Source organism: Tiliqua scincoides, chromosome 2 (assembly GCF_035046505.1).
Source record: "Tiliqua scincoides isolate rTilSci1 chromosome 2, rTilSci1.hap2, whole genome shotgun sequence".
In the NCBI taxonomy this organism is placed as follows: Eukaryota; Metazoa; Chordata; class Lepidosauria; order Squamata; family Scincidae; genus Tiliqua; species Tiliqua scincoides.
This window is the reverse complement of record NC_089822.1, coordinates 21,679,725-21,707,438: the sequence shown is the minus strand read 5'-3', so window position 1 is coordinate 21,707,438 and position 27,714 is coordinate 21,679,725. Positions and strand designations below refer to the sequence as shown.

Genomic DNA, 27,714 nt, shown 5'->3' with positions numbered 1-27,714 from the left:
ATATTTTTGTTCAGGAAGAAAAATGTCAAAGAAAAGTATCAATCTTGACGCTAATGTAGGAAGCTCCCTTACAGCCCAATCCTATTCCCACATTCGCTGCCGGGTGCAGTGATGCCAAAATGGCTACTGCTGTATCCAGCAGCACTACGAAGGCTGGTGGAGGTCTCTTCAGGGGAAGGGTCTTTTGTCCCCTTAATCTTGGAAAAGGCCCGGGCCCTGCAATTGGGCCTCTCAAGTCTGCACCAGCTATTTTACAGCCTGACACAGTGGATAGAATATGGTGGCCTCCCCCACCCCGAAGACCATCACCACTGCCTGGAGCTCTTATTTTTCTCCAGGTGGCATCCATCTGGCACTGGGCCCAGGAACAATGCTCCCTACATGTTGGGGACCATGCTTTTTTGGCACATTTATGACACCCAGCTTAGTGCCCGCGCTGGCCAACCATAGGATTCGGCCCTCATACCAAATCTGACCATTGGTCCATCTAGCTCAGTACTGTCAACAATGACTGGCAGCAGCTGTCCAAGGTTTGATGGATTTTTTTCCAAGCTCTAACTGGAGTTGTTGGGATTTGACGCTGGGGCTGTCTATATGCAAAGCAGGTGCTGGATCACTGAACTGCAGCCGCTTCTCTCCTCCTAAAACAAATTCCTGTTCATGCTAACAGGCTTACAGTATATAATAAAATTGTATAGCAACAACTCTAAATTACAGACATACTTTTAAGTCTCTCTCCGATATTAACAGTTCTGGAAGGTGGGATGGGAGAAATGCTGGCTTCCCTCAATCAGCCCCTTGTGTGATGGCATCATATTCTAAACGCATCAAGGTAGTCTTGTGAGTATCTGAGTGCCCAAAGTGTGGTGGAATGACTGGTACATCAATATGTATGTTAGTCTGCGACACTGGGAGCTTAAGGGGAGCTCTGGATAAATTCCAGTATTACTTGCTATGAAGCAACTTTAAAGGCACTGTATGTCTTATCCAAAAGCAAACAAGTCCCAATAGTAAAACTGATCTCTCATTGTGTCATCTTTTGCTATTACTGTGGGTTTGGGAAAGTGCCATTTTGGAGGACAGAGCAAGTAGGTTAGTTGCATAATAAACCTTCTTGGCAAATATTTAAGTTCAGTGGGCTGACCAGTAACTAAACAGTGCATTTTAACACAGTGCCAGATAACTTCTCCAATAATGAGCTCAAGCCAAGCAAGTTCCTAACAAGAAATTAGAAGGTGGAAGCTGAAGTTAGTCTAAATTTAGCTTCTCCTCTCTGTGCCTGTACATGCAGATGGGGGGGGGGATTTATTTTCCATTTCACAATCACTTACCAAATGAATTTGTTTCAAGTTATTCATTAATGCAAACAATGCAGTAACGCTGCCATGAAACTGGAACGCTGCCCTACAATGTTGGCATGTTAAGTTCATTTCAAACTCAAGATCAATGTATCATGTTGTATTGTCTAACTGGCCAGTGGGGAAGCTGTGTGTGTGTGTGTGTGTTTACACACAATGGGGTAACAGCCCAGGATCCGACTGAGTATTCGAAGGATGAAAAATTCTGTCTTCCCTTTCTGACTCCCCATATCAAAGCTCATGATTCTTCCTGTTTCTAGGCATCAAAAGAGGTTTATTTCCAATCCAGCAGACTTTATGCGTAGGATACAACAAGTGCAATTTGTTGCATATTGTTATGCACATTAGTATATTGTTACTTTCCCTGGGCTTTCCCTAGGGGAAGACTGGACAATATTTATGCCTTCCTCTTTAACATTCTGCAAACATTCTGTAGCATCATAGCAGTTCAACCAGTCATAGGATATGGGAGAGGTTTACAGACAACCAACAGTCAGTTCTCTCTCTTTATTCGCATTTTTTAAAAACCATATATTAAAATGAAATGGTATATAAACATGCAACTATGGCTTTATTTTATGGGTTACAATAAACACAGACTTCTTCCTGCTAGTCAGCATGCTGATGACATTCTCATCCATCTCTCATTCTCATGTACCACCTTACTCAAGAAGGTACCAGGGAAGTGCTTGAATGGAGTAGCACTATTCTTGTCTTGGCCCTGGAAAGTCTGCAGATTATTATTAAGAACATTTAAATACTGCATTTCAACAGCAAAAAAGTTCAGAATGCCACTTACATCACTAAGGACGCAATCCTAACCAACTTTCCAGTGCTGACAGAGCTGTGCCAATGTGGCATCCTGCAGTGGAGAGGCAGTCAAGGGGGCCTCCTCAAGGTAAGGGCATTTTTGCTACCTTACCTTGGGGCTGCATTGTGGCTAGGCCAGTGCTGGAAAGTTGGTTAGGACTGCGCCCTAAATGAATAAAATGGTTCTTTGTATCAAAAGGGCTTACAATCTAAAAAAGATAAAGGAACAGCAACAAACAGCCATTGGAGAACACACTTATGCTGGAGTAAATAGGGACAGTTGCTCTCCCACTACTAAATATAAGAGAACCACTACTTTAAAGTCTGACTTTTTCCAGCAATCAAGACCAATTGGCTAGCAATTTAACTGGAGGAGACAGAGTGGGTCTACTGCCTTCTCCCTAAATGGAAGTTCCAAAGCATCAGGATTCTAACTGGGCAAATGCCTCTGCTCTTCTTCTAATACCCCTCCCACTCTGCAACCAAGGGAGGGAATTGCTCAGGCTGATCCTTGGCAGCTACCTCTTCTTGCTGCTGCATGTCAAGGACACACAATGGCAGGGGATCTGGAGCAGTACTTAGTTATATTAATGCTCATCTTTAAGTGCCAAAAATAAGGCCTTTCAATCTTTGCTCAGAATGCAATGGAGGTTTATAGATATAAGGCACTTAATTCAGTCTTTCAGTGCCAGCCTTTATTCAGACCAGGAATCCTTCTGGGATGCTAGCTCTGCAACAGGAATGATCATTTGAATTGGAAAGCGCTTCCAGAAAATACAGAACAGTTCAAAGCAAGAAGCAGATATTGACTTCTACTGGCTCACAGCCCAATCAACCTTTTCTATGCAATGAGAAAAAAAAGAGGGAAATAGTACAAACAGCTTTTTCATAGAGTGGTGGTTTAAATACCTTACTGAACTATAAAACGACTCCAAAAGGCAAGGCCTGATCCTTAAAGTTACAGCTCATTTCAAACATTCCTTTTAATGAATTCCACGTACAGCAATTTCCTAGACGTATGAATGTCCCAAATCTCCTCTCTAAATATAGGGAAGTTTGTAACAGGTTCAATTGGAGACATCAAAAACATTTTAAATAGACACCACAAGATGCATGAGTAGTTTAAAGGTCAAATTTATTAGGAGATTAAGAGATGTATTATACATGGACTATAAATACAGCACAGCTGACTTTATTCACAGTCAGATGCAGAGACAGCCAATGCCAACCTATTTTGTGGACACCCTTGTTCTTTTGTTCCAAGAAAAGTTTGCGCCATAAGACTTGGATTTAGGTTTTGGAATCCTCCGCTCTTGAACATCATAGCTCCAGCCTACGAAAAAACACGTCGAGAATTCTAAACAACACAGATACAGTTGATAATAGGGAGCAAGTGCAACACAAACAAATGCAACGTCGAGCTTTTAAGAGCTAACAAAAAAGAAATATCCAGCATATTTGATATATAATATGTAATTACTAGCTTATTCTTTTGCAAAAAGCAGGGGAGAATAATCCTTTAAGACAGATATGCCTTAAATGTGACCCACACCTGTTCCCAGGTTCGTTAGATCTCTGGCATTTCATGTTCCAACTTTCGCCGCTCCTGCTGATAGACCAGCACCGACAGTTGACACATGAAGTCCTGTAATCTTATGCATCTACACCTCTCTATCTGATGTCGGGCCAAGTTTTGGAAATATGCATGGTAGCGGAGTGCCACAATGCCACAAGAAAAGCGAGGGGAGCATGGAGGTGAACTCAGGAGAATTTATTAAGCAACCTTCAAATCAACATCAGCTGCTTTATAGAGCAAGGACACTACCAACTGCTTCTATAACTTCAAATACAAAACAAATGAAATCAAAAGACACCGATGAAGTGCAATGAAGGCATTCTGTGGGTGTGATCAGGCTGTAAGAGCTGGTGAGGGGCTAGGAGACAGTGACCTGGAATGAAGCATCTTTCATTCTGTTCTCATACACAGAAACCAGGAGCCAAAGAATTATGCAACTACCGCCATGTGCCCAAGGTGACTTTGGACCTGTGCTCCTGGAACAGCAGCCTTCTTCCCACCCCTAGCAAGTGCTGCATGACAAAAGCATTTTGAAATGAACTTTTTCAAAAGCAGTGTGTAATAAGGCCTGCAGGCTGGTTTGTTGTTTGAAGTCAAAATTTCCACTAGCTACCTAAAGTAGTTCTTTGGAATCAAACCATATTATTTTATGTAAGATACAGGAGTCTGTCAGTCATGAGCAATTTTAGGACTGGGTTTGATTAAGTTATTTTTATGGCTACTTTGGCTTTTTCAATAAATGCACTAAAAGATTTTTTAGAAGATTTTCCGGTCAGTCTTCTAACAAACTATTATGTGGGTGAAGCTACCAAGAACTCTCCATATGTGAGAGGCTGAATGGAGTGGGTGGGAACAGCACAAAACACAATCAGAGGGCCACACCTAAGTGTGGATGGAGATATTATATATGAGTACACTGGATCACATATGCCATGAACAAGTAGATTTGCTTTTAGAATAAACTTTCAAAGAACCAATTATTTAAAACTTAGGAGGAATTCAAACTGCTGAACTTCTCCCTAGGACTTGATTAAAAAATTGCATGTTACGTACAAGAGAGTGGACCTTCCAAAACATCACCACCCTAGGCACATCAGCTGACTGTTCCCTCTCCACAACCAGTTAAGCGCACCACACACAAAGCGAACATAATGCCATGCCTGCAAAGCAGATGGTTCCAGATTACCAAACTACGGCACACAATACAGGAAATGATCAAAAAGGTCTGATGTGTGCCAGACCCTCTTAGATTTCACACATCTAATTTTCTCCAAATCAGCCTAGTAACTAAGGGATGGTGGTACAACAATCTGAAAAATCACTGTCCTTTCCAAAATCCAGTTTTGTTGGAAGTGGAATGGATGACAACTTTAAAGGCCATCAAAAAGAATTACTTTTTTTTTTTAATGTGTCATGTAGTGGTACAAACTAGTTTCCTGTTCTGCCTTTGATTAGTTAGTCTCACGCCACACCGTGTGTCCAAGCAAGCTCCAATTCTCCCAAAACAGACACAAAGTAATCTGTATCTGAATGTACAATGGGCTATGAGAAGAAAAGGTGCTGGAAGTCCCCAAATAAAAGAAGCCACCTTTTTCAGATATCTTCGAGCTATTCAGAGCAATGAAATATACATAAGAAAAGTTTATCCTAGAGTACAAATACACTACACAAGAAGATATTAGACAGGCCTGGGTTCTACACACTAGTCTACATTCCCCTAGAGACAAGTTCAACTTTTGACTGTAGAGTTCAGGAGTGAAAATGAGTTTAATGGCCCTTGTTCCAAGTGTTATAAACTAGCACATAAACTACCACATAATTTGGCATCATCCAATCTGCCTGGCAATCTCTGTGCTCAGGAGGCCTAGTTGTGGAGTTTGTGAAATTTGTAGGCTAAGATAAAGGTGCCCTGGCACAGGCATATAGAGAAACGTGTACCTCACCCACACTTACACTGGGCTTTAGGCCAACACTCTTGGTTCCTCACTTCAGTGAGTACTAAGTTTCTTGTCAAATATTTGTAGGAAAAAAGATAAAGGCCAGAAGGGTTTTTTTATGCCAACATTTAAGGGGCTATGAATACTTACAAGAAATCCTCCTCCTCAAAAATCCTCAGACCAGTAAGATGCTAAGGGAGAGTGACATATTCAAAATGTGTTTTAGTTTACCTAGGAAGACTGCGGGATCAACACTTTGAGCAGAGCCAGATTATTCCAAACTCAGCTTGATACAACTGGAGCATTGCATCTAATCACCTTTGCGAGAGCGTCAAACAATATTTATCACAAATGCTCATCATGACGAAGTCTCAACAGAGATAAGCTTGTTAATGGTTCCTTGGCACTAAATATATTAATCTGAAGCCAGGTCCAAAGACCTCAACTGAATTTCCTTCCAGTAAATGCGTTCACCATCTGGGTGCCATTTTTGGAATTGACACAATTGTATTGATGCATGTATGTGAGTCATGTGAGCCTGGATACTTCAAGTCATGCTGAATTACAATGCTTGTCATAGGAATTGAGCAAAGAATTAAAAAATAAAACACAGATTACACTATGATGGTACAAAAATGTGCAATTCAATAAGTTAAAAAAAATACCATTTCTTAGTGTGAAAAAATTAAACTTTATGGTCTCTGTAAAATGAGCACGGTTCCTCACTTCTTTAAAAAACAAAACCAAATTCATCCAAAGTTACACAGCAAACTGCAAAGTTGATGTTACATGATATACTGAACTTCCCACAGATCTGGAACACTTTCTGTGGCAAGTTTAGGATTAAGACAGACAATATAGTTGCTTCTGCCTATGGCAATAAAGTTACAAAAGACTGAGATACAGTCCTTTGGTCAGTCTTGCAAACCACACTCATTGGGGAAGAACTGGTCTGAAACAGCACCCTAACACAAGGCAGTCTATCAATTGAGCATTAACATTCAGGGCTTGATACAGAGAAAACTTCCTGGCATGCTTGAAACACATTGTCTAAGGGACAAACTGCCTAGCGGGTAAGGCAGCTTGCAAACTTGAAAGGATGGAGAAGAGGGACTAGGTTCAGTGAACTTCCTTAGTTAAGCCTGTATGCAGGTCAAACTTAGCAAGTGAACAGGGTACAAAAGGAGCAAATATGAACTTGATCCTGAATTACATTCACCTGGAGAGAAATCTGTGCCCTTGGAGAACACCATGAAGTGGTGATAAGGAAGGCACACAGCTGCTATTTCACCACTGTGCAAGTGCCTAGCTGCTGTGCAAGTGCACTGTGCAACCTGTACAGCAACAGGCATTGAATCTCACTCAGCAGCTCTGTATCTGCATGATGCTGAAATTGCAGCTCTATGCCCCCACCACCTTAGAGTCAGCAAGGAAAGCTGGTGGTCTGCCAGAAAACATCTACACAAACAGTTGCTACACATACCGTTTTTTTCAGCAAAAGCAATAGCATCCTCTTTTGTAGAAAAACTTAGAAGCAGATTGGACAGAGGATCCGCCCTGTAAGAAATTAGGAGCATAGTTATACACTTTTCAATATACAAAGCAGTCAGGCAAGCTTCCATATACTTTATTTCAAAGGACTCATGTTAAAACAACCCAAACATTCAATCATTTCCACCTCTGTCCTAATATATCTGCTTAAGTTATGAATCAGGTTTCTGAATCTGGCTTCTAAATGTATAGCAAATTAATGCATAGGTGGGTTAGTCAGTGGAGAGAATGAAAGAATATATGACAAATGCTGCTGGATCAGAACAAAGGCCCATCTAGTCCAGCATCTCGTTTTCCACCATGGGCCATCACAGTTGCCTTTGTTTCCACAAAGGGAGACAAGCCCTTTTCCCACCCTTGCCACTGGTTTTTCAGAGGCACACAACCACTGATCCTGGAGGCCATGTCCAGTCTTCATGACTAGTAACCAGTGATAAATCTGCCCTAAATGTGTCTGTGCAACTACCTTTTAAATTCTTTTATGCTAGTGGCCATATCCACATCTTGTGGCAGAGAATACCACCCTGTTTTGTCCATCCTAAATTGCCCATCAACCTGTTTCAGTGGGTGGCTCCTAGTTCCAGCATTGAGTAAAACAGAAAAAATTTCTCTTTCCACAGCATGCATAAGCCTTGATCGTGTTCTCCTTACTCTATTGTTTTTCTAAATTAAAATCTCAAACACTGTAGCCTTTTCTCAAAAGGAAGGTGCTCCACGCCTTGGATCAGTTTGGCTGCCATCTTCTGTACCTTTTCCAGCTGTACAATATACTTTTTGATTTTATTATTTATTATTAAGAATATTTATATATTACTTTTCAAAAAGGTTAGTTCACAAAGCGGTTTATGTAGCAAAATAAATCATGCGTGGTTACCAGAACTGTACACTGCTTTCCAAATGTGGCAGCACCATAGATTTGTATAGGGACATTTTAATAGCAGTTTTAGTTTTAATTCCTGTTCTAAAACCCCTAGCACTGATTTTGCTTTTTGCACAGCTGCTGAACAATGGATTGCTGTTTTAATGGAGCTCTCCAAGATCTCTTTCCTGGGTAGTCACTGACAGCTCAGATCCCAAAAGTGTATATATGAAGTTGGGAATTTTTATTTTTTGCTCCAATGTGCATTACTTTATAGTTGTTGACACTGAAACACACTTGCCATTTTGTTGCACATTCACCCCAATTGGATAGATCGTTTTCAAGTTCATCATAAAATCAGTTTTGATTTTCACCATTCTGAATATTTTGGTGTCATCTATGAACTTGGCCAACTTGCTGCTTATCCCCAACTCCAGATTATTTATGAACAAATTAAAAGTCAGCTTTGGGAGACCTGCTTCTTACCTCCCTTCATTTTGAAAAATTTCTTCCCACTCTGTTTGCTGTTCTTCAACTACTTACTGGTTCATAAGAGGACTTGTTCTCTTATCCCATGACTTCTGAGTTTACTCAAGAGCCTTTAGTGATGGATTTTGTCAAAAGCTTTTTGACAGTTTAAGTATACAATGTCAAACAGATCCACATGCGGATACATGCTCTCAAAGACTCCTAAAGGGCAATGAGGCAAGACTTACCTTTGTAAAAGCCACACTGATTTTCCTTCAGCAAGTCTTGTTCCTCTACATGCATCATAATTTTAAGCTTTAATTCTGCATTTCACCATTTTACCCAGAATGGACATTAAACTAACTAGCCTGTAATTTCACAGAATTCCCCTAAATCTCTTTTAAAAATCAGTGTCACTTTAGCTACCTTTCAGACACCTAGCAGAGAGGCACATTTTAGGGACAGGTTACATGTTTGTTAGATCAGCTATTTCATAACTGAACTCTTTAAGAACTCTTGGGTGGACACTGTCCAGACCTGGTGATTTGCTAATTTCTTGATTTTGACAAAAAGCCTCCAAACTTCATCTCATTACCACTATCCTCCCTGAGAAGATCACTTCAGGCATAGTGTCTGCTATACTTGCTTGACAGTGAAGACAGATGCACATAACTCATTCAATGACATGGAAAAAAAATGAGACAGTGGAACAGCACTTCTTTCTAACAAAACTAACTTTCTAACAAAACCCTCTGTATCTCTTACATTTGAAAAGCAAGAAAACACATTATATTCAACAACACTGTAAAGAGGGTAATATTATTCCCATATTACAAATGAGTAGGACAGGCGAAGAAATAGGAGCTTGTCTAGGTACATAAAGCATCCAAACTCCCTGACTTATATTTGAAAGCCCAGGATGTACAGGGCGGTGGAAATGAAATCCATCATCTCCCGCATTCTACTATGCACTCAGGATGTCTGGCCCTAGATAAGTCCAACCCCTCCAGGGTATTTAAGCAGCTAAGCCAATGGTGGCCAGAAGGACTATGACATCTGTATGACATGCTCTCTTGGGATATCAGAATAGATCAGCCAGTGGCATCAGCGGGGGCAGCACAGAAGATAAAGTGCTGAGGAAGAGATTGCTACATAAAAGAGGTCAGACGACGAGGTGGTGAGACAGCAAGCTCAATTCTTGTAATGTGGCCGTGTTGGTTTGAATTATTGTGCTGTTTTATACTTACGTAGATGCCCAGCCCATCAGTGGGTTTTCCCAGCGCTCTCGTGTGTCAAATTCCATCTTCCATTTTTTGGTGTTGTTGACACCTGATTGCATGGCATTACGGGCAGGAACAAAAATGTGAACTTTTCTGGTTTTAATATGCTCCTCTGGTACACCTGTTAAAGGTGTAATGTCCTACAAAAGAAAGGAAGAGAAAGAGAATGAATAATGTGTCCTATTCATCTTGTCCTATTCACACCCTGCAAAATTCAGTGTGTGAGAAAAATGAAATATTTAAGAGAGGACAAAGATGTCTGCTGTCAATGAAATACCTTCCATTTTAAACACAATTTCTTCCTAACCTACAGGATATCAGACACATCTGTGCTGTCTGTAGGCTCTTATCTGAATCCCAGTCTTCAAGAAGAAGAACAAAAGTGGAAGAGGGGTTGAGACTTCAGAATTGCAGAGAGAGGGTTGAGTGGGTTCTTGTAAGAATTTCTCCTGTGGTCCTTGGTGCTGAATGCAGTGGCATCACTAGGATTCATGTCACCCAGTGTGGGAGGCCTGCGCGTCACCCCATGCAGTGGGCAGGGCAAAGCCCCAGGTGGTGGGTGTGGTGATGTGCCATTGCCCCACCCCACTGGTTTTTTGGCTGTACCTTTTGTTAGAATACAGATATTTCAATGTGGTTTGTTTCATTGCATTCTGCATGAAATTACGCATTGATTGATATATAACAGGGGTGCTCAATAGGTAGATCGCGATCTACTGGTAGATCGCGAGGCAAAATGAGTAGATCGCGGAGTGTCGACCCCCCCTTCAGGTGCCTTTGGGAGGAAACGCTGGGAGTAAGGCCCACTGTACTCAATGGGGCTTGCTCCCAGGTAAATGTGGCTAGGATTGCAGCCTCACAGCCTAATCCTAGGCATGTCTACTCAGGAGTAAGTCCTGTTATACTCAGTGGGGCTCAAGGTACACCAACATACATTGTACACATAAATGTTATATGTTATGATGGCGTGAACATTGTAAAAAAAACTCTGGTAGATCTCCGGGCCTTGCTGGGTTTCAAAGTAGCTCTCGAGCCAAAAAAGTGTGAGTACCCCTGATATATAACATGATGGTATTAGTTCTCCAAACTCTGATTTTAGTGATTTTGAAAACTTGTAGAGTCTCTCTCTCTCTCTCTCTCTCTCTCACACACACACACACCCATGTCAACTTACTAACACCTTACTGCAGCAGTTCACAAACTTTTAGCACTGGGACCCACTTTTTAGAACGATAGTCTGTCCAGGACCCATTGGAAGTGATGTCATGGCCAGAAGTGACATCATCAAGAAAATTAAAATAAATAATTATAAATAATTAAATTAAAAGAAAAAAAATAATTGAATAAGGCGGAGCCAGTCCTGTTCCACCAAGTGAATCTACTCTAAAGTAGGTCCTATTGTGGTCAATGGAGCTTACTCTCAGGAAAGTGTGGGTAGGATTGCAGCCTGTGAGCCCAATCCTATGCATGTCTACTCTGAAGTAAGTCCCATAGTGGTCAATGGAGCTTACTCTGTAGTCTGCCTGCAATAACAACCCCCTAAAAAGAATCAGTGAGATTTCCAGCCCTCCCCAGTGCCCAGTTTAAAGTTCTTCTATTTCAGGCATATCCATATAAAGACCCACCTGGCTTTGTAAGTGCAAAATAGAAAACTTCCCCTTACCAGTTGAAGCCTCTTTTTTGGTCCTTTTTAGTGAGGGGGGGGGGGAGAGGATGCCTTCTGGAGCATTTGTGCTCCAGTTCCATTGGATCAGGACTATTCTGGTGTCCTCACATTCCCCTTTACCTGGCCTGACCACCAACCAAAGTTCATCTGCCTACTATTGAGTAAATGCGACCGTGAGGCTGCTTCGCTTTCCATAGGGCCGGGAGGGAGGGACTTCCTTCTCCCTTTTGAGTTTTTGGGGGCTGCATTCATTGGATCAGGACCATTCTGATGTCCTTGGAGTCCTCTCAGCCTGCCCTGAGTCCTCTCAGTCCTTGCCTGACTAGGGCAAGTTCGCCTACTCGCAAGTAAATGCAGCCATGTGGCTTCATTTCAGGATCAATAGACGCGCAGGGACCTCCTTCTCCTGTTATTTTGGGTGCATTCATTGGATCGGGACCATTCTGGTGTTGTTAGATTCCTCTCAGCCTGCCCTTTCTGATGGACTATGGCAAGTATGCCTATTCGCGAGTAAATGCGCGATATGGCTCACTTTCATTTCCCATAGGGCTCCATGCATTTTTTCTTTCCGGTTTTTGGGCCATAACTTTTGAACGAAAGGAGCTATTTCAATTCTGTTTTTTGCATTGCATGCCGCTGGACATTCCGCATCCAATGGTGTATGGCACGACAGGGTAGCTCCCGAAGCCACAAAGTTAGCGTATCCTCCTCCCGGGCGCATCACCCCCCCCAGCGTGTCACCCGGTGCGGCCCGCACCTCCCTGGCAATACCAGTGGCTGAATGACTTATTTTGGACTAGTTGTACTGATTTCAGAGCTACTACTAGAATGAATGGTGATTGGATTTCAATCTGATGAATCAAGTATACTGAATAAAATCCTGAAGTGAACATTTGGTTGTTTATGCAAAAGGCTGTTGGGCTTTTTAAGTCTTCTATAAAATGACAGTCTCAAAAAAATAAGCTCAATTCCACATTTTAAAAACACAATTGCTGGCATCTACAGATTTTGGGACATATACTCTAGCATTTCTGTGTATACATCAGGGCTATCCTCTTCCAACGTCAGTCCCTCTACAGCAGTGGTTCCCAATTTTTGGTTGGGGCATTACCTCTTTTAAAAAAAAAAGAATTACTTAGTCATGTGTGGTTGGCAGCTGCAGCAGCAAAATCTGAAACTGCTTTACTAATGTCAGGTACAGGTCCCTGGTTGGGTTACCACCCTCCTTAAGGGGATAGCACCTCCCCCCCAAAAACGTGCATGTCTACCCTGGAGGGTTGTGACCTCCAGGTTGGGAAATGCTGCTGAACAGCATCAGAGACTTCCTGAAAGGGTCCCCCATCTTCTGGTATCTTTAGGGGAAGCAAAGGGAACTTCAGGCACCATGGTAGATAAACCTCAGGTACCATGGAGAGCAAGAGCGCTCTGGATTCCAGCCATTTTGGGTGACAGTGACACAGCATCACACACCAGCTTCCTTCCTGTTGCAATAAATTATCAGTGCAGGAGAAAGGTACTATCGGCATAAGCTTTTAAAACCAAAGAACTACATTGTACAGAAAGAGTCACCCAGTATTTCCTATTCATCCCACAGTCCTGATTCCTGCCCCACTCACTGCTTTGGGGAAAAAAGGACCCAGAGGTGTAAATGGAAGCATTTTTCCAGGGTTAGTGGCAGCCATGGTGTTGGGGGGGGGAGTTTAAGAGAAATGTTGATGTATACTTAACATGCGCACTTAACATCTGAGAGGAAAGGGGCAAGGAATGGATTGGGTGGGTAGAAAGGTGATGCAAGAATACAGTCATCAACTGTGGGATGCAGAGGGAGAGTTAAAATCAGCAAATGGAAAGGCATACCTCCTTGTACCCTTTGTCCCACTCTGTGTGTGATCCTTTTGGGCAGAGAATTATGTCTTTACGCTGTATGATACAATTACATCCACCTCAAGCCCTTAGGCTTGGATAGTCGGAATACAAAAGTAAACTTAATGAAAGATCTTATAGCAATTCTGAATAATTTGCACTGAAATCCCACTCAACATCTGTTGACAGAAGTGTGGGTCATCAAATACTTCCTCTGAAAGCTACCACTCTAAGCTGGCAAAATGTGGCCCAAAGCTGTTGCCTACGGTACTTAAGATTCTTACATGCACAGTGTCAACAGGAGGGGCTCAGACACCCTTCTCTTGCTTCTCTCCTGGAACAAAGGCTGATCTGCTGCAGATCCAACTGCAGGCAGACAGACCTAATCCAAACCAGTATTGCCTTGCCATGACTTAAATTGGAGGAGGCAAACAAGTTTAAATAGTACATTTTTTAAAAGGCTCAAGCTACCGGTTTCAGTCTCTCTTATCACAAAGTTTAAAAGTTCTTCATATTCTCCCCAGACCATTGTTCGGCAGGGAGGTAGGAAGGAAGGAAAGGAAGACTCATCCTCCACTTTTCACTCTCTTTTTTGTTTCACTTATAAAATAAACTTGGAGAGATCAGTCACAACTGCCAAGTGTGAAATGTTTGTATTGCATTTAGAACCAAGGAAAAAAACCCACAGGAAATTACAATGCATAAAAGTTGAGCTCAGACTACCTAAAGCAAACTGTCAAAAATATTTTAACAATTTAATCATAAATGTTTTCTTTGAGTCCAAGTAGTGTTTATTTTGAATACCCGTCTAGTCAAAATATGAAGACACACCAATTATTACTCAGAAATGTTGCAACACAAAACCCTATATTCTGTCCTGACAGACTGGCATTTGCTTGCTAAAAAGAAATATTTGAAAGGTTATTTAACCGGGCAACCAATTGTCACTGTTCACACGAGTTTCACCTGCAGTAAAAATAAGGTGAGGCTTGATTGTCCCGGCTTGTCTGTTTATAGAAACCAACTGCCAAATATATCCGCTTGTGAGCAAACATATCTTTGGAAGCTGGAGCACACAAAGCAAAGCATCCTAAGATTTCATTGACAAAAAGAAAGACAGTACTCATTTCTGTAAAGGTGTGTGTACAAATGCACTCTCCAGTACTTATAAAATCTAATCCTGCAATGACAGAAAACAAGAACACTTCAAGGAAAAATAATGTGCAGAACTCATATTGATGGACTAACATCAACCTTCTGTATACTGGTTTTTTTTTTTAAATTATGAAGACTGTCAAAATTTGATCATGTTGCTTTAAATATTTGTTGATATGGTTTACTCTTTAAAAATATTTTCTTCATTTACTCTCACTTACATATAGCAATCCTACTGTTCTTCTGTGCCAGGTGGCCACTATACAAGCATAACATAGTCATGATTCTATGCACTCATAGCAGCCAAGTCCACAGAACAAAAATACAGGTTGAGCATACTCCCCGGACTCGCACTGAGCCAGATTCGGCCCAACCTGAAGCCTCTGGGGGCCTTTCTGAGGCCCAAGGAAGCTTCCATGGGTCTCAGAAAGCTTTCTAAGGTCTCTGAGAGGCCTTAGAACAGCCATTTTCAACCACTGTGCCTTGGCACACTGGTGTGCTGCGAATGGTCTGCAGGTGTAACGCAGGAGTGTGGAAGAGGGTCATTTATTGGTAGGGCCATTAGGGGATGTGAGCCCCCACCAACAGCATGCTGTGCCTTTTCAAATGTCAAAAGACTGATGGTGTGCTTTGACAATTTTAGTACCTTGTCAGTGTGCCACAAGATAAAAAGGTTGAAAATCACTGCCTTAGAAGATCACTACTGGTTTGCGGCAAAACCAGAAGTGATGTTTTAAGGCCTTTGGAGGGCCCGGGAGGGTTTCAACAGCCCTCCAAAGGCCTTACCCTGTGACATCATCCAACCCATTTTGAATTGCTCTCTGAAAGGAAAATCAGTATTTGCAGGGGAAAGGGATAGGAGCACATGAGTAGGGAAGAATCCACGCTACAACAGCAAGCTGACAAAACTATAATCATCCCCAAAGTTCACCTGGAAAGAACAACAAACAAGAGATATGAGCACCATCCTGGAAAACACAAGCGAGACTCTTACAAGAAGAAAACCTGCCTTTGAGGTTTCTGATGGTATCGCTTTAATGAAAAGCAAAGAGACAGCAGGAACAGGCCCAAAGACTCCCACATCACAGACCAACATCTTCACAGTCAGGGGCATGATCATCACCTCTCCATATCGTGCCCAGGGACGTAGCCAACGTTCAGTAGAAAGGCACATGCTTAGCAGAAACAAGCCATCATTATTGGTCCCAGGTTAGGTATCCATGAAATAGGGATGGAAATAGCCACACACACACATACACTCTCTCTCTCTCTCTCTCACTCTAAAGAATGCAGTGTGATATCTATGGTGACCAGCACCCTGGACCTGCAGCAAGACTCTGGATTCATGACCCAGCATGCCTACCATTTTGCCCAACCCCCACCATTCCATTCCATGATGCACCTTCCACACGTTTGTTCGGATGCACTGCCAACGTCACTTAGTTATTGACCCATGAAATCAGTAATATACAACCCAGCCTTATGTGGCCCAAATGCTAGGTTTGTCACATCCACAAAAGTTAGAATGGAAGTCAGGGTGACACTGAGCTTCTAGGGCTATGCTAATGGCCCAGTGACAAGGTGTGGCAATTGGGGAGGCAATTCCTCCTTTCACATCATTAGCCCCTTTACCGAGGGCCAAAACACTAGACTCTACTACCACCATCTCACCAAAGCTGGGCAGAGTGAGACCAGCTTCAAACACCTCCTGCCTCCTAGTTATGTGGAGAACTCTTCAAAAAAACTATCCAATAGCATGCTCCCAAGGGTCCAGGAGAACTGGAGCAAACCTCTGGCTGAATTCAGTCAACTACAAACAAAGAGTTAACTCATAAAAGAAGTATATTAAACTACAAAAAGTAAGGGGGGAAGTGTTGGATAATAGAAGGCTTGGAAATAGACCTAAATGTTCGCAGTGCCAAGGTGCACATTTTAGCAAAAGCATAAGCAGGTGATTATAGGAAGACATATAAGTAAAATTATTCCCAAGTGTGTCTTAGCTCACTGATCTCTGACTGAACTGAGTCAGGGCTGCAGCTTTCCAGGTGCCATTATACCCCTTTGATCCCCAGGCGGATGGATGTGGCAATGCACAGATGCCTCTGATTCAGATCAATATACACAAATATCCTTGAGCTTGATCAACAGAAAACTAAGTTCAATAAGGTCACAGGGCTGTTCAATTAGATGGTTTATGACCACCTGTGCGTGTCTTCTTGCCCTTTGAGCTCATCACAAGAGCCTGGGTGTCTAATCAGCTGGCATATGTCAATCCCGGTTGGTAGACTGGCTAAACTCTAATGTACAGTATGGGCCCAGATAAAGAATACAAGACATACAAAAAAACCAACCCATCTGCCTGGAAACACAGTCTTTCTGCAATGATGCAATTTCAAAGTGTCTCAGGGAAACCTTTACCTGTTGAACCTTATGCTGAGGTTTTCCGAAATACAAGGTAGATTATCCCTTACCTAGACATACGAAATCCAGACTATTCTGAAATCCAGACATTTTTGTCCAAGATTTTTTTAAAAAATTTTCTGTAATGTGAACAGTAGAAGGTCCCCCTCGTACAGTGCAGGTACAGCCTGCAAGTTCTATTCTCTGCTCTGTGATGTGCACCTGTAAAGACATTGTTAAAATGAAAGAGGCCAGCACACACCCATATGGGTAACTGTGAAAAGAGCAAGAGGAAGCATTTTCATTATATTTATACAATTATTCCAAAATACAGTGCAGAACTCTCCCTGATTTGGGGGTTTACTATATGCAGGGTATTATTATTATTATTTTAAATATAGAGGACGATCCAGACATATGGTTTCTCGTGTGCAGTCTGAAGCCAAACGACCCCCAATTCTACAACCTCACTACCACTTCAATCTGTATAATGTGTAGTCTAGGTCCAATCTTTGCAGGAACATGAAGTCAAAATGGTCAGGGTGGCTCTGCCGAGAAGGACCTCTTGTGACTCAAGCGAAGATGGGGTTCAGTCCATATACTTATCTGGAAGAGATGGACCACCAGCCCCATGGAAAAGCAGGTTACAGGACTCTTCTTATTGAAAGCAGTGCTTCTAAGATGAGATATTTTCTTTATGACTGAAAATTACACACACACGTAACTCCCACCAGAATGCCTTAGATATGTAGCATGAAGTATGCGCCATACCCCCTTAGCCCAGTCCACTGATGGACCATTAAGCTGCAGCTATTTTAAACTAGACTGTGCTGTCCTTGGAAGATTTGTTATGTTTGTAAATTATTTCTAATGAAGAAAAAGGCCTCGCCTAATGTGAAAGAGGCTATCTGATTGGCTGCAACTATTTTTTTCAAGCCTTTAGTAGTGGCATGGGATTTATCCTCTGAAAGCCTTTTTCAGAGCGAGAAGAAAAACAGGGCCTGCTTTAATAATTTAAAATAGTGGCACGATGCTGCTAGCTTGTTGTACTTTTGATTCATTGCAGCCAAAGTTTCCATGCCTTCTGGGAATACAGCAATTGTTTATTGATATCTCACCCCCCCCAGTCGCCCCCTGCGCCTTTCCCTCCTCCCTCCCCCACATTAAAGCTGGCAATTGAACAGACAGTTGTTTAGGACAATGAGTTCCTGGATTGTGAAGCCCAAGTTGTCCTGTCACAGAACTGCTGTTTTTGCTTGCAGTAGACATGCAAGGTACTGTAGCATAGCTGAGCTGTTGCCAAAGATATGGAATAAAGGCTTGGCATCTCTCACATACTTGACACCTTAAAAGCACAGAAGCTCTAAAATTCCTATTCCCTGTAGGCGCACTCTCCGTCTAGACAAACTGATTTCTCACACTTTGAAAATGCATTACAACACTCTATTGTGATCATTTCATCCACACAGCTTCAGCTACTGACAGAAGAACCTGTCCTTTTAGCAACATTTCAATGGGCTAAAGCTCCCCCTTCAAGACGCCATTAAAAACAATATAATACTTGAAAAGAACTAAGTCCGACTCTCTACTGTGTCTCCAGTGCTTTGTTCCGAGTTCAAGTTCTCAGTGAAACTACCTGTGAACCAACTTTCTGAAACAAAGATGTTGGGAGAGGGCTGGCTTGTGTTTTTTTAAACAATTCCTCTCTTCGTGTTGAGCTTAAAGACTTCAAGCTTTTAGTGTTCATTCATGTTTAAATACAGGCAATACAGCACCTGTGGGATTTCCTCATAGTGTGTCGATGTTAGAAATGTTTCAAAATGTTTAAAGCAAAGACTGTTGACAAATCAACTGGTGAAGTTTATATATAAGGCAAACTAGAGCCATGCTCAGAATGGCTTCCATTTTGAGTCACGTTCTCGGCTGCAGGACTGCCAAGATGGACTTTAAGAGTAGGCAACAAAAACAAAGAATGACTACTTGGATATGTGCAGAATTTAAAAATATTTCATCATAGAGGAAGAAGGATATCTAATAAAATAACAGATTTCCAAAAAATCAAATGAAGGAGAGTTGCATCACTAGCATCCTGCTTTATTTCACTGTCACTGCTAATTGGGTAAAGAGGCATCTTTGAAGTAGTGGCTCTCTTCTGTTTAGCAGGGGAAGAGCAAATATTCCTATTAACCCCAGCAGAACACATTTTCCCAGAGGCTGTTTGCTGGGGTCTCTTTTGTACTTTTAAGGCTGTAAGCCCCTATGGAACAGGGAATCATTTTTGCCTGTTTGATTAGCTACATAAGCTACTGTGAGAAATTTTGTGTCAGAAATGGCATATTACATATGTGCTACGTTTCTGAAAGCAATCATGGCATTTCAACCATCCTGACATAGACTGCTTACTAACAGAAGCTTTTAAAGTTGTAAAATAGTTAGTTAATAATCCAAGAAGTAAAAAAAACAACAACAACAAAACCCCATGTATCTATGCCAGCTTATTCATAGAGATTTGAGCATCAGTTTATGATTCATGAATCAGTAGTACACACTAATTTCACATCTATGACATATTACACAGATGTAGCCACAAGAGATTACGTTGAATCCCTGAGAGCAAATATCTACTGTTTAACTTTTTCCTCCTCTCTAAATAAAGGAAGCCAAGAACAAGCAATGGGGAAGTTGATGTCAAAATGCAGAAAACCTCCCAGCAAGCTTCCAGCAGCCACCCAGGATTCAGAGACTTGCTAGCTGCCCTCTTTTCAATGCCAGAATTTCACACATTTCAATGACCATTATGACTTCAAAGAATCAAATTTTCATCATTGTCCATCATCTGCCAGTTGATTTGTATAAAGGAGCTCTTCTGCATGCACTCCAGACAAAAGGCCCCTTGCTTCCATGGCTATAGTACTCAAGTTAAAAGTTTAAAAGTTCTATTTGTGACAGTTGTGTCTGTGGTAAATTAGGGTAACACTGAAGGAGTGCAGCTGCTCTGCAGGAGCCTTCTTTTTGGCACCATTTCACCAAAATAAAAACTGAATAATTAGCCTCTGCCTTTATTAAACCGCAAAAATGCCACTAGCCTTAGTAATTACTTCCGGTTGCCCAACCTACTTAACCTCCAGAGTTTATACTTTTATATAAAAGAGAGAGAGAGAGAGAGAGAGAGAGAGAGAGAGACTAAAGAGAATACATCACTGCTTTAGATAGATTCAGAGAAGTTTTCTTCCAGGGTCCTCTTTTGTAAACAGGCCCCTAAGAAGTTGTGCAAGATAGGTCTCCCTCGGGAAAGCGCTGGAGTTTCAAAAACAAAAAAGTCAGAGAACATGAAGTCAAAATATGCAACTGGAGCATCTATGGCCAACTGCAGTGTCTGTACTTTTTATTCATTCATTAGCCCTTGAATTGCTTGTGACAATTTGGGTTCACGTTGTTCCGCTTCATGATGCTCCTCCATATCCTTATGACTTCTAGGATGAAGGACAATATTTAACTAATAGATACAGACAGAGTCTGGTAGGAAACAGACGGGGGGGGGGGGGCGCACACATTTTTCCTTGTTGCTCTGAACATTGTCTTCTGCAATACAGTAATTTAGGACCAATTCAGACTTTGGGGAAAATATCTGCATACAGCACAGTTCACACTGACAGTCAGCATGGGGAAAAAAAACCCCCAAACCACTGTCAATCACAGAAATTGCAGCTGGCTCCTGTTCCCTATATCCATATACAGCCCAGTTTACTCTTGTATTTCTCCAACAGCTCAATCCTATTCATGTCTACTCAAAACTAAGTTCCATTGTGATTAGTGGAACTTGTTCCCTGGTAAATGTGTTTAAAATTGCAGCCTAGTAATCCAGTAAATCAAGAAAACAAGCTGTGAGATTAGGAGTCAGAGCAAAAAAGACAAAATGTCTGAATTCCTTGGAAAGAAGCAGTGTGGCACACATAACCAACTACCACATTTGCTCAGCTGCAGATTTTGGAAGTGTGCCACTGCTACCCTGAGACTACCAGACTGTGCCATGCAATGGACAATTCCTTTAGTATAAAATCCAAAGAGAACAGAACGGCTAAAAACTAGAAACTTTGCTATAGAAGGAAAAAACGGTTGTATAGGATTGGGCCACTGTGAGATACAGGAAGATAGACTAGATGGGCCTTTGGCCTGATCCAGTGGGGCTCTTCTTATGTTGTTAGGTTATATAGAGATATAGATATATAGACACACACACAAATCCTGTATGTCCTGACTAACTCATCAGTGCCCAGTCCAATTCCCTGGACCTAGAAACATGAAATTCGGGCACTATATTCCTTCGATGACACAAGGACCCCCTAAGAAGGGATTTTTAGAAATTCAACCCCTAAGGGGGTGAAATGGGGTAAAATGTGTTTTCACCGATTCCTCAATACCTCTTAGGACCAATGAAATATTGACTTGGATTTGCTTACAAAGATTACCCATACAAATGCTTAAAAACATAATTCAGGATTTCGCCCTTATGAAACCCTAAACGGGCAAATCTAAATTCTGGAGTGAATTTTAGAACTCTTCCTATTACTTAGGTCTGGCTGGTTCCCCCTGTGCTACTGCCTGACAGAGGCCTGTGGCATCATGGCAACTGAGGCCAGGCTGGCCCTTTAAACTTGACCCTTTATAAACTGGTATGCAAAAGGTAGTAACAATAAAATAACAGAAAAATAACAGTTATTTTAGTGTTTATTCTGAACAGTAAAATGAAGTGCATTTCTGGCTCAATTAGAAGTTCTGCTACCCCAAGATTTTGACAAGCCCTTCTCCTGCGGACTTGTGCTATCGCCAGCCCTTGCTCTGCTTATCCTTGTGTTCCAGTGAGAGGAAAGTTAGGGAGGGAGCGCAACCTCCTGATTTTACAAATGGGTTCTGTCAGATTGCCAGATGCAAGGGAGGGCACCAGGATGAGGTCTCTTGTTATCTGGTGTGCTCCCTGGGGCATTTGGTAGGCCGCTGTGAGATACAGGAAGCTGGACTAGATGGGCCTATGGCCTGATCCAGTGGGGCTGTTCTTATGTTCTTATGTACTGGCTTGAGAATTGTGTAGCACAGTTTACCTTGCCTCACAAGAGGCATTGCTCTGCTTATCCCTGTGTTCCAAGGGGACGAAGAGTATCCTGAGTCTGAGGGAAAGGTTAGCAGCCCTGCAAGCCTGGGCTCAGTAGTGACAACCCTAGCAGAACTCACAACCAGGATATACCCTGATATCACCAATATCAGAAAAATTCATGGAGTGACTGTGCGATTGTGCCATTCTGACCCCCAGGAATGACAAGGCTGCCGTCATTAATAACACTCTAGTTAAATCATTCAAAGGTGCAAAAATGGAGTACAGGTCTGTGGAGCCAGTGGTGCAGACTGATTTGTGGTCCATTACCTCATGGAGTTTGTCAGCACCCTCAACCCTCCTAGCTTCCCAGCCCACAAGCTTCTCCTCAAAGTGGGAGCTCCAGTAATGTTGCTTTAGAACCTCAACCCACCCAAATTCTGCAATGGCACCAGGCTGCAAGTAAAGGACCTCTACAGGAATGTCATCGAGGCCACTAGTTGTGCTCTGGGGCATGGAAGTCAGTGTTCATACCACACATACCATAAGAGTACCCCTTTGAGTTTCCCTTTGAGTTCAAGAGGCTGCAGTTCCCCCTTAAGGTCTGCTTTGCTATGACCATCAACAAGTTCCAGGGGCATCCTCTTGAACTCAAGAGGCTGAAGATGGGAGGGGTTGACTTGAGGGAGGACTGCTTCTCACATGGGTAGTTCTACATGGCCTGTTCCAGAGTGAGCTCATTCAGCAGCCTGGTGATCCTAGCACTTGAGGGGAGAACCACCAATGTGGTCTACAAAGAGGTCCTTAAGTAGAGAACCAAAGGTCACAGGTATTTTTTGTGATTTTTTAAAATACAATCTTCTACTTGTTATTTCTTCATCAAATGTTATATTTCTAATTTCACTTCATCATTTTTATGCATCAACATGCTTCGCTTTATTCAAACTACAAATAATTTTTCTGGTTTTCTTTTACTTTTGTGAATACCTTTGTGAAGCATAGGTACTATGCTATTAGTACTATACAAAAAATTTCAGTGGAACCATGACTTCCAACTATTCCAATTATTGGGAATACCCAATAATTACAGGGTGTTGCCTGACAAGGGATAGTTGTGCTAAATTTCAATTGTTCACTGCAATCAAAGGAAAGTTTATTGGAGTGAAAATTGATTTAAAGTAGTTAAATACCATAGCAAAGCATGGGTATCATTTTGCTTCACTAAATAGCAAACTGCTAATGTTACAGTCAAAACAGGGGAAGTCATGAATTTCACTTTCTTGGTAACTATAGTATTTAATTTCTGTTTCAGCATTGTTTCTCTTTCATCATCAGGTTGTACTATACAAGCTATGTCATGAGCAGTGCTCTAGTTTTGGCTCCATCATAAAACCGTACATTTGAACATTACCCAAATGAAGTGCATTGAAGATCCTTGGCAAACAAAGTGATTGTTATATGCTGTATTGCACTGTCATCACAGACAGGTTCAGTAGATAGCATCAGAAGGGTCAAGTATGCTATGACAGGCTTCACTGAGAAAAGGGCCCAAATTAGGGTGCAGGTGAAGATCTGAAAGGGTATGGACATCTTCTGGCAATAAATCCTAGCCTAGAGCAGTGTCATAATGAGTTTCCTAAGCCAAAAAAAAGCAAGGACAGGTACCCCAGCTGGCTGCGTTCATTGTCGTTTTAGGCACAGGACAAGAAAGTAAATATGCAATTATGGAAGAAGAGGGATCACGACAGCATACTAGTGCTGTTATGTCCCCGGGGAACAGTTAGGAAAAATAAAAGGGGATCAAACAGGAACTGAGCAAATCATTAAGCAGTCTCTCTCTTAGCATTTAGAAGGGAGGGCAGTGATTGTTAGGAGCCAGCATGTTTATCTTAAGAACAAGTCTTGCCAGGCAAATCTAAGAACATAAGAACAGCCCCACTGGATCAGGCCATAGGCCCATCTAGTCCAGCTTCCTGTATCTCACAGCGGCCCACCAAATGCCCCAAGGAGCACACCACATAACAAGAGACCTGCATCCTGGTGCCCTCCCTTGCATCTGGCATTCTGACAGAGCCCATTTCTAAAATCAGGGAGTTGCACATACACATCATGGCTTGTAACCCGTAATGGATTTTTTCTCCAGAAACTTGTCCAATCCCCTTTTAAAGGTGTCCAGGCCAGACACCATCACCACATCCTGTGACAAGGAGTTCCACAGACCAACCACACGCTGAGTAAAGAAATATTTTCTTTTGTCTGTTCTAACTCTCCCAACACTCAATACTCAATTTTAGTGGAACACTCAAATTTAGTGGATTGGTACAACAGAGTAGCTTGGTACACTGGGAGGGTGCTGTGGATATATCTGGATTTCAGTAAGGCTTTTGACAAATTTCACAATGATATCCTGGTGGACAAGCTGATAGGTGAATCTGTGGATGGCTGATGGACCAAACCCAGAGAGTGCTTGTCAATGGCTCTTTGTTGACCTGAAGTGAGGAGGGGGTCCTGGGGTTGGTGTTGTTCAGTATCCTTATAAATGGCTTGAATGAGGGAGCAGAAGAGATGCCCATCAAAACTGCAGACAAGCGGGGAGGAATAGCTAATACCTTAGGATGGGGTGCCCAAACCCCAGCCCGGGGGCCACTTGCGGCCCTCAGGGACTCCCAATGTGGCCCGTGGGGAGCCCCCAGTCTCCAATGAGATTCTGGCCCTCCAGAGACTTGCTGGAGCCCATGTTGCCCAACTCAAGTGCTTACAGCATGAGGGTGACTATTCAACCTCTCACATGAGCTGTGGGATGAGGGCTCCCTCCACTACTTGCTGTTTCACATTTGTGATGCAGCAGTGGCAGCAAAGGAAAGACCAGCCTTGCTTTGTGCAAGGCCTTTTATAGGCCTTGAGCTATTGCAAGACCTTCATTCATTCATAGAAGTTCTATCTCTAATATATTAATTTATGTAAATTTATTCAAATTTGAAATGTGAATTCTTTGCCCCCCGGCCCCCAACACAGTGTCAGAGAGATGATGTGGCCCTCCTGCCAAAAAGTTTGGACACCCCTGCCTTAGAGGACAGGAACAGGATCCAAAACAAGTCAGATAGGACAGAAAACGGGGCAAAGGAAAACATATTGAATTTCAGCAGGGATAAATGTAAAGTTCTGCATTTGGACAGGAAAAAATCAGAAACACACATGTAAGACTGTGGATCCTTGCCTGAGAAGCAGCATGTGTGAAAAAGATATTGATGTTTTAGTAGACAACAAATGAAAACATGAAAAGGCAGCCCAAGTTGCATAATCAGTGTGCTGGCCTTGGGTGTAACAGCAGCAAGGTATGAACAAGAGGTATGAACTTTGCAGCTAAGCCCCTCCAGTGCCTAGTGGAGTCAAGCTCTTTTTACATAAAAACCATTATTTTTGGAATTGAGATTTGTCAAGCATGGGTGTGAAGGAGTGTGAAGCAGCAGTTTGAGTGACCATCCCCACCTGCCTGTTTTGGGGACCAATCCCACTCTTGCTTGCTTGGAAGCAAGCCAAAGATTGGCTAGTGGCTTCATCCCAGCCATCCCTCTATGCATATTTGCCTAGTAAACAAAAAGCATGCAAATTCAACTACACTGCCCTAACCTATCAAATCACTAGCAGGAGCAGGAAGTTTATTGCCCTCAGAAAGGCAAACCCTCAACAGACTCCCACCCCTTTTGGCTGACAAGTGCTGCTGGGATGTTTCCCAAAGGATGATGACAGTACCAGAGGAGGGACTAGTGCTGCTTTCGTCATTAAGAAATCCTTGGATTGGTCTGATTTGGTTGCAAATCCAAAAAGGGTTGAAATTCACAGATGTGACTCATGGATATATTTTTCCACAGAATAACTGCACATCTGGTGGGGAACTCAGAAGGCCTTTTCCTGCATTTCAACCAACCATATTTCAGCAGATGACTGGATGCTGAACAAGGCCTTCAGTGATTAACTAATGTAACCAACATTCAAGTATCCATGTCCCAAACCATCCAGGGCTTTAAAGGGCACAACCACAACAAGAATCGAGCCCACAAACAAACTGGTAGCCAAGAAATATGAGACAGCACTGGAGTAAAGCAGTTCAACTAATGAGCTCTAGAAAGTACTTACTTGTTGCATTAGGAGAATTCAAAAGGAGCATGGGTGGGTGGGAATTCACTAAAGGGGTGGGAATTCTACCAAATAAGAGTGTTAAGTAAAATGACAAAGTCCCTTCCATAATAGAATTCCATCTCATTTCAAGCATTCATTTTTATAACAAAAGTCTTTCCCTCAAAGGAGTTCTGAAGATACTTTACTATTTATATAGACAATCCTAATCACCGGTTTGGAAAAAAAGTCTGAAATTAGCTTTTTCTGCCGCCCAAAATAAGAAGGCTGGATTCAGTTCTTCAGTGCCCTAACCCAACAGGTGATCAGTATTGTTAATAAGCGACAGCTATTTTGCACCATGGACATTTTTCCATTCGGAGACTGAATCCTGGAAATTGGCAGTTCCTGATCCCATAAAAAAATACGTACAGAGAAGCCTGCTTATGTGTGCCCAAAGCTATTGCTGGATCAGAGCAACTAGGTGTGACAAATATTAAACCTCTGTTAATATATTTTACACATGCAGAAATCCTCTTTTATTTAGCAGGGGGAGATTAACTGGCCCTCTTCACCCCAGAAGTGTCTTTTCTAGAGGCTGTCTGCTGGTGTTCTTTTGTATCTTTTTAGGTCGTGAGCCCTTTTGGAACAGGGAACCATTAGTTATTTGATTTTCTCTGTAAACCGCTTTGTGAACTTTTGTTGAAAAGTGGTATATAAATACTGATAATAATAATAATTACAATAAGCACATTGTATTGTAAATGCTATACTAAGGTAAATTTCTCAGAAACATCCAAAATTGACCATATACACTTTTTTAAATGGTTGCACTGAGCTGCCACTATAATAAGGTCTGAAAAACTATTCTTTGATGTAAAGTGAAATACTACTTAGTGAATAAAAAAGCCTCCTGTCTGCTCTTCAAAGAGACATATCCTTTGACCCAGTGCTCCAGACTAAAGCCTTGAAATTTTTACACAAGAATGCTGCATGAGCAAAGTCCAGACAAAACAGACACTTGAGATGTTAGAAAAGTGAAAACCCCGATCTTAGACACTCCTCTAACCTAGCAGAGATAGCACTGCCATGCACCAAAGAGAAAAGAAACCGACCAAATGAAAGAGCCCCACTAGCCCGTCACGTGGAAAACTAAAGGCAACCACCAACACGAATATATTTTTGCCAGATTAAGTACTCGGAATGAGCTGTTGTTAGTCCACATAATTTCTTGAATAGCTAGCAAAAAGATGCCCCTTTGCGATAATGAGAAATTAGCATAATCGCACAGCACTACCTTTTCAAGTAAAACATTTCTGTCCTCTTTTGGCAGACCATAAAACCCTTTAAAAACAAGGATAATATATTGATTTTGTTGCTTGATCTGCCACAACTACAGATAGAGTCTGTCGGATGACAGAGTATTTGTTGCCTGCAGACATTTTGCAGAAAGCTCTGTATCACTAGCCAGCCAGCTGAGCTTGCTAACACTGCCACATGCTTAATCAAACAGTAATTAGTTAGAAAAGCAAGTGGCAGCAAGCACTGGAGGCTGAATTGAGATACGTTATTCTAATTAAAGAGGG

At 42.0% G+C, this 27,714-nt stretch overlaps 1 protein-coding gene across 1 annotated transcript in view; it reads right to left on the bottom strand.

Moving 5' to 3' along the window:
• Positions 1-3,286: 3,286 nt before the first annotated feature.
• Positions 3,287-27,714, bottom strand: part of NDUFS4 (NADH:ubiquinone oxidoreductase subunit S4) — a 47,106-nt gene continuing 22,678 nt past the window's right edge. Inside the window, exons 3-5 of the mRNA XM_066617835.1 lie at positions 9,807-9,979; positions 7,165-7,238; positions 3,287-3,501 (exon numbers count right to left, since the gene is read on the bottom strand). Coding sequence (XP_066473932.1) covers positions 3,398-3,501; positions 7,165-7,238; positions 9,807-9,979 — 351 coding nt within the window. The 3' untranslated portion in view covers positions 3,287-3,397. The remainder of the gene's footprint in view (positions 3,502-7,164; positions 7,239-9,806; positions 9,980-27,714) is intronic.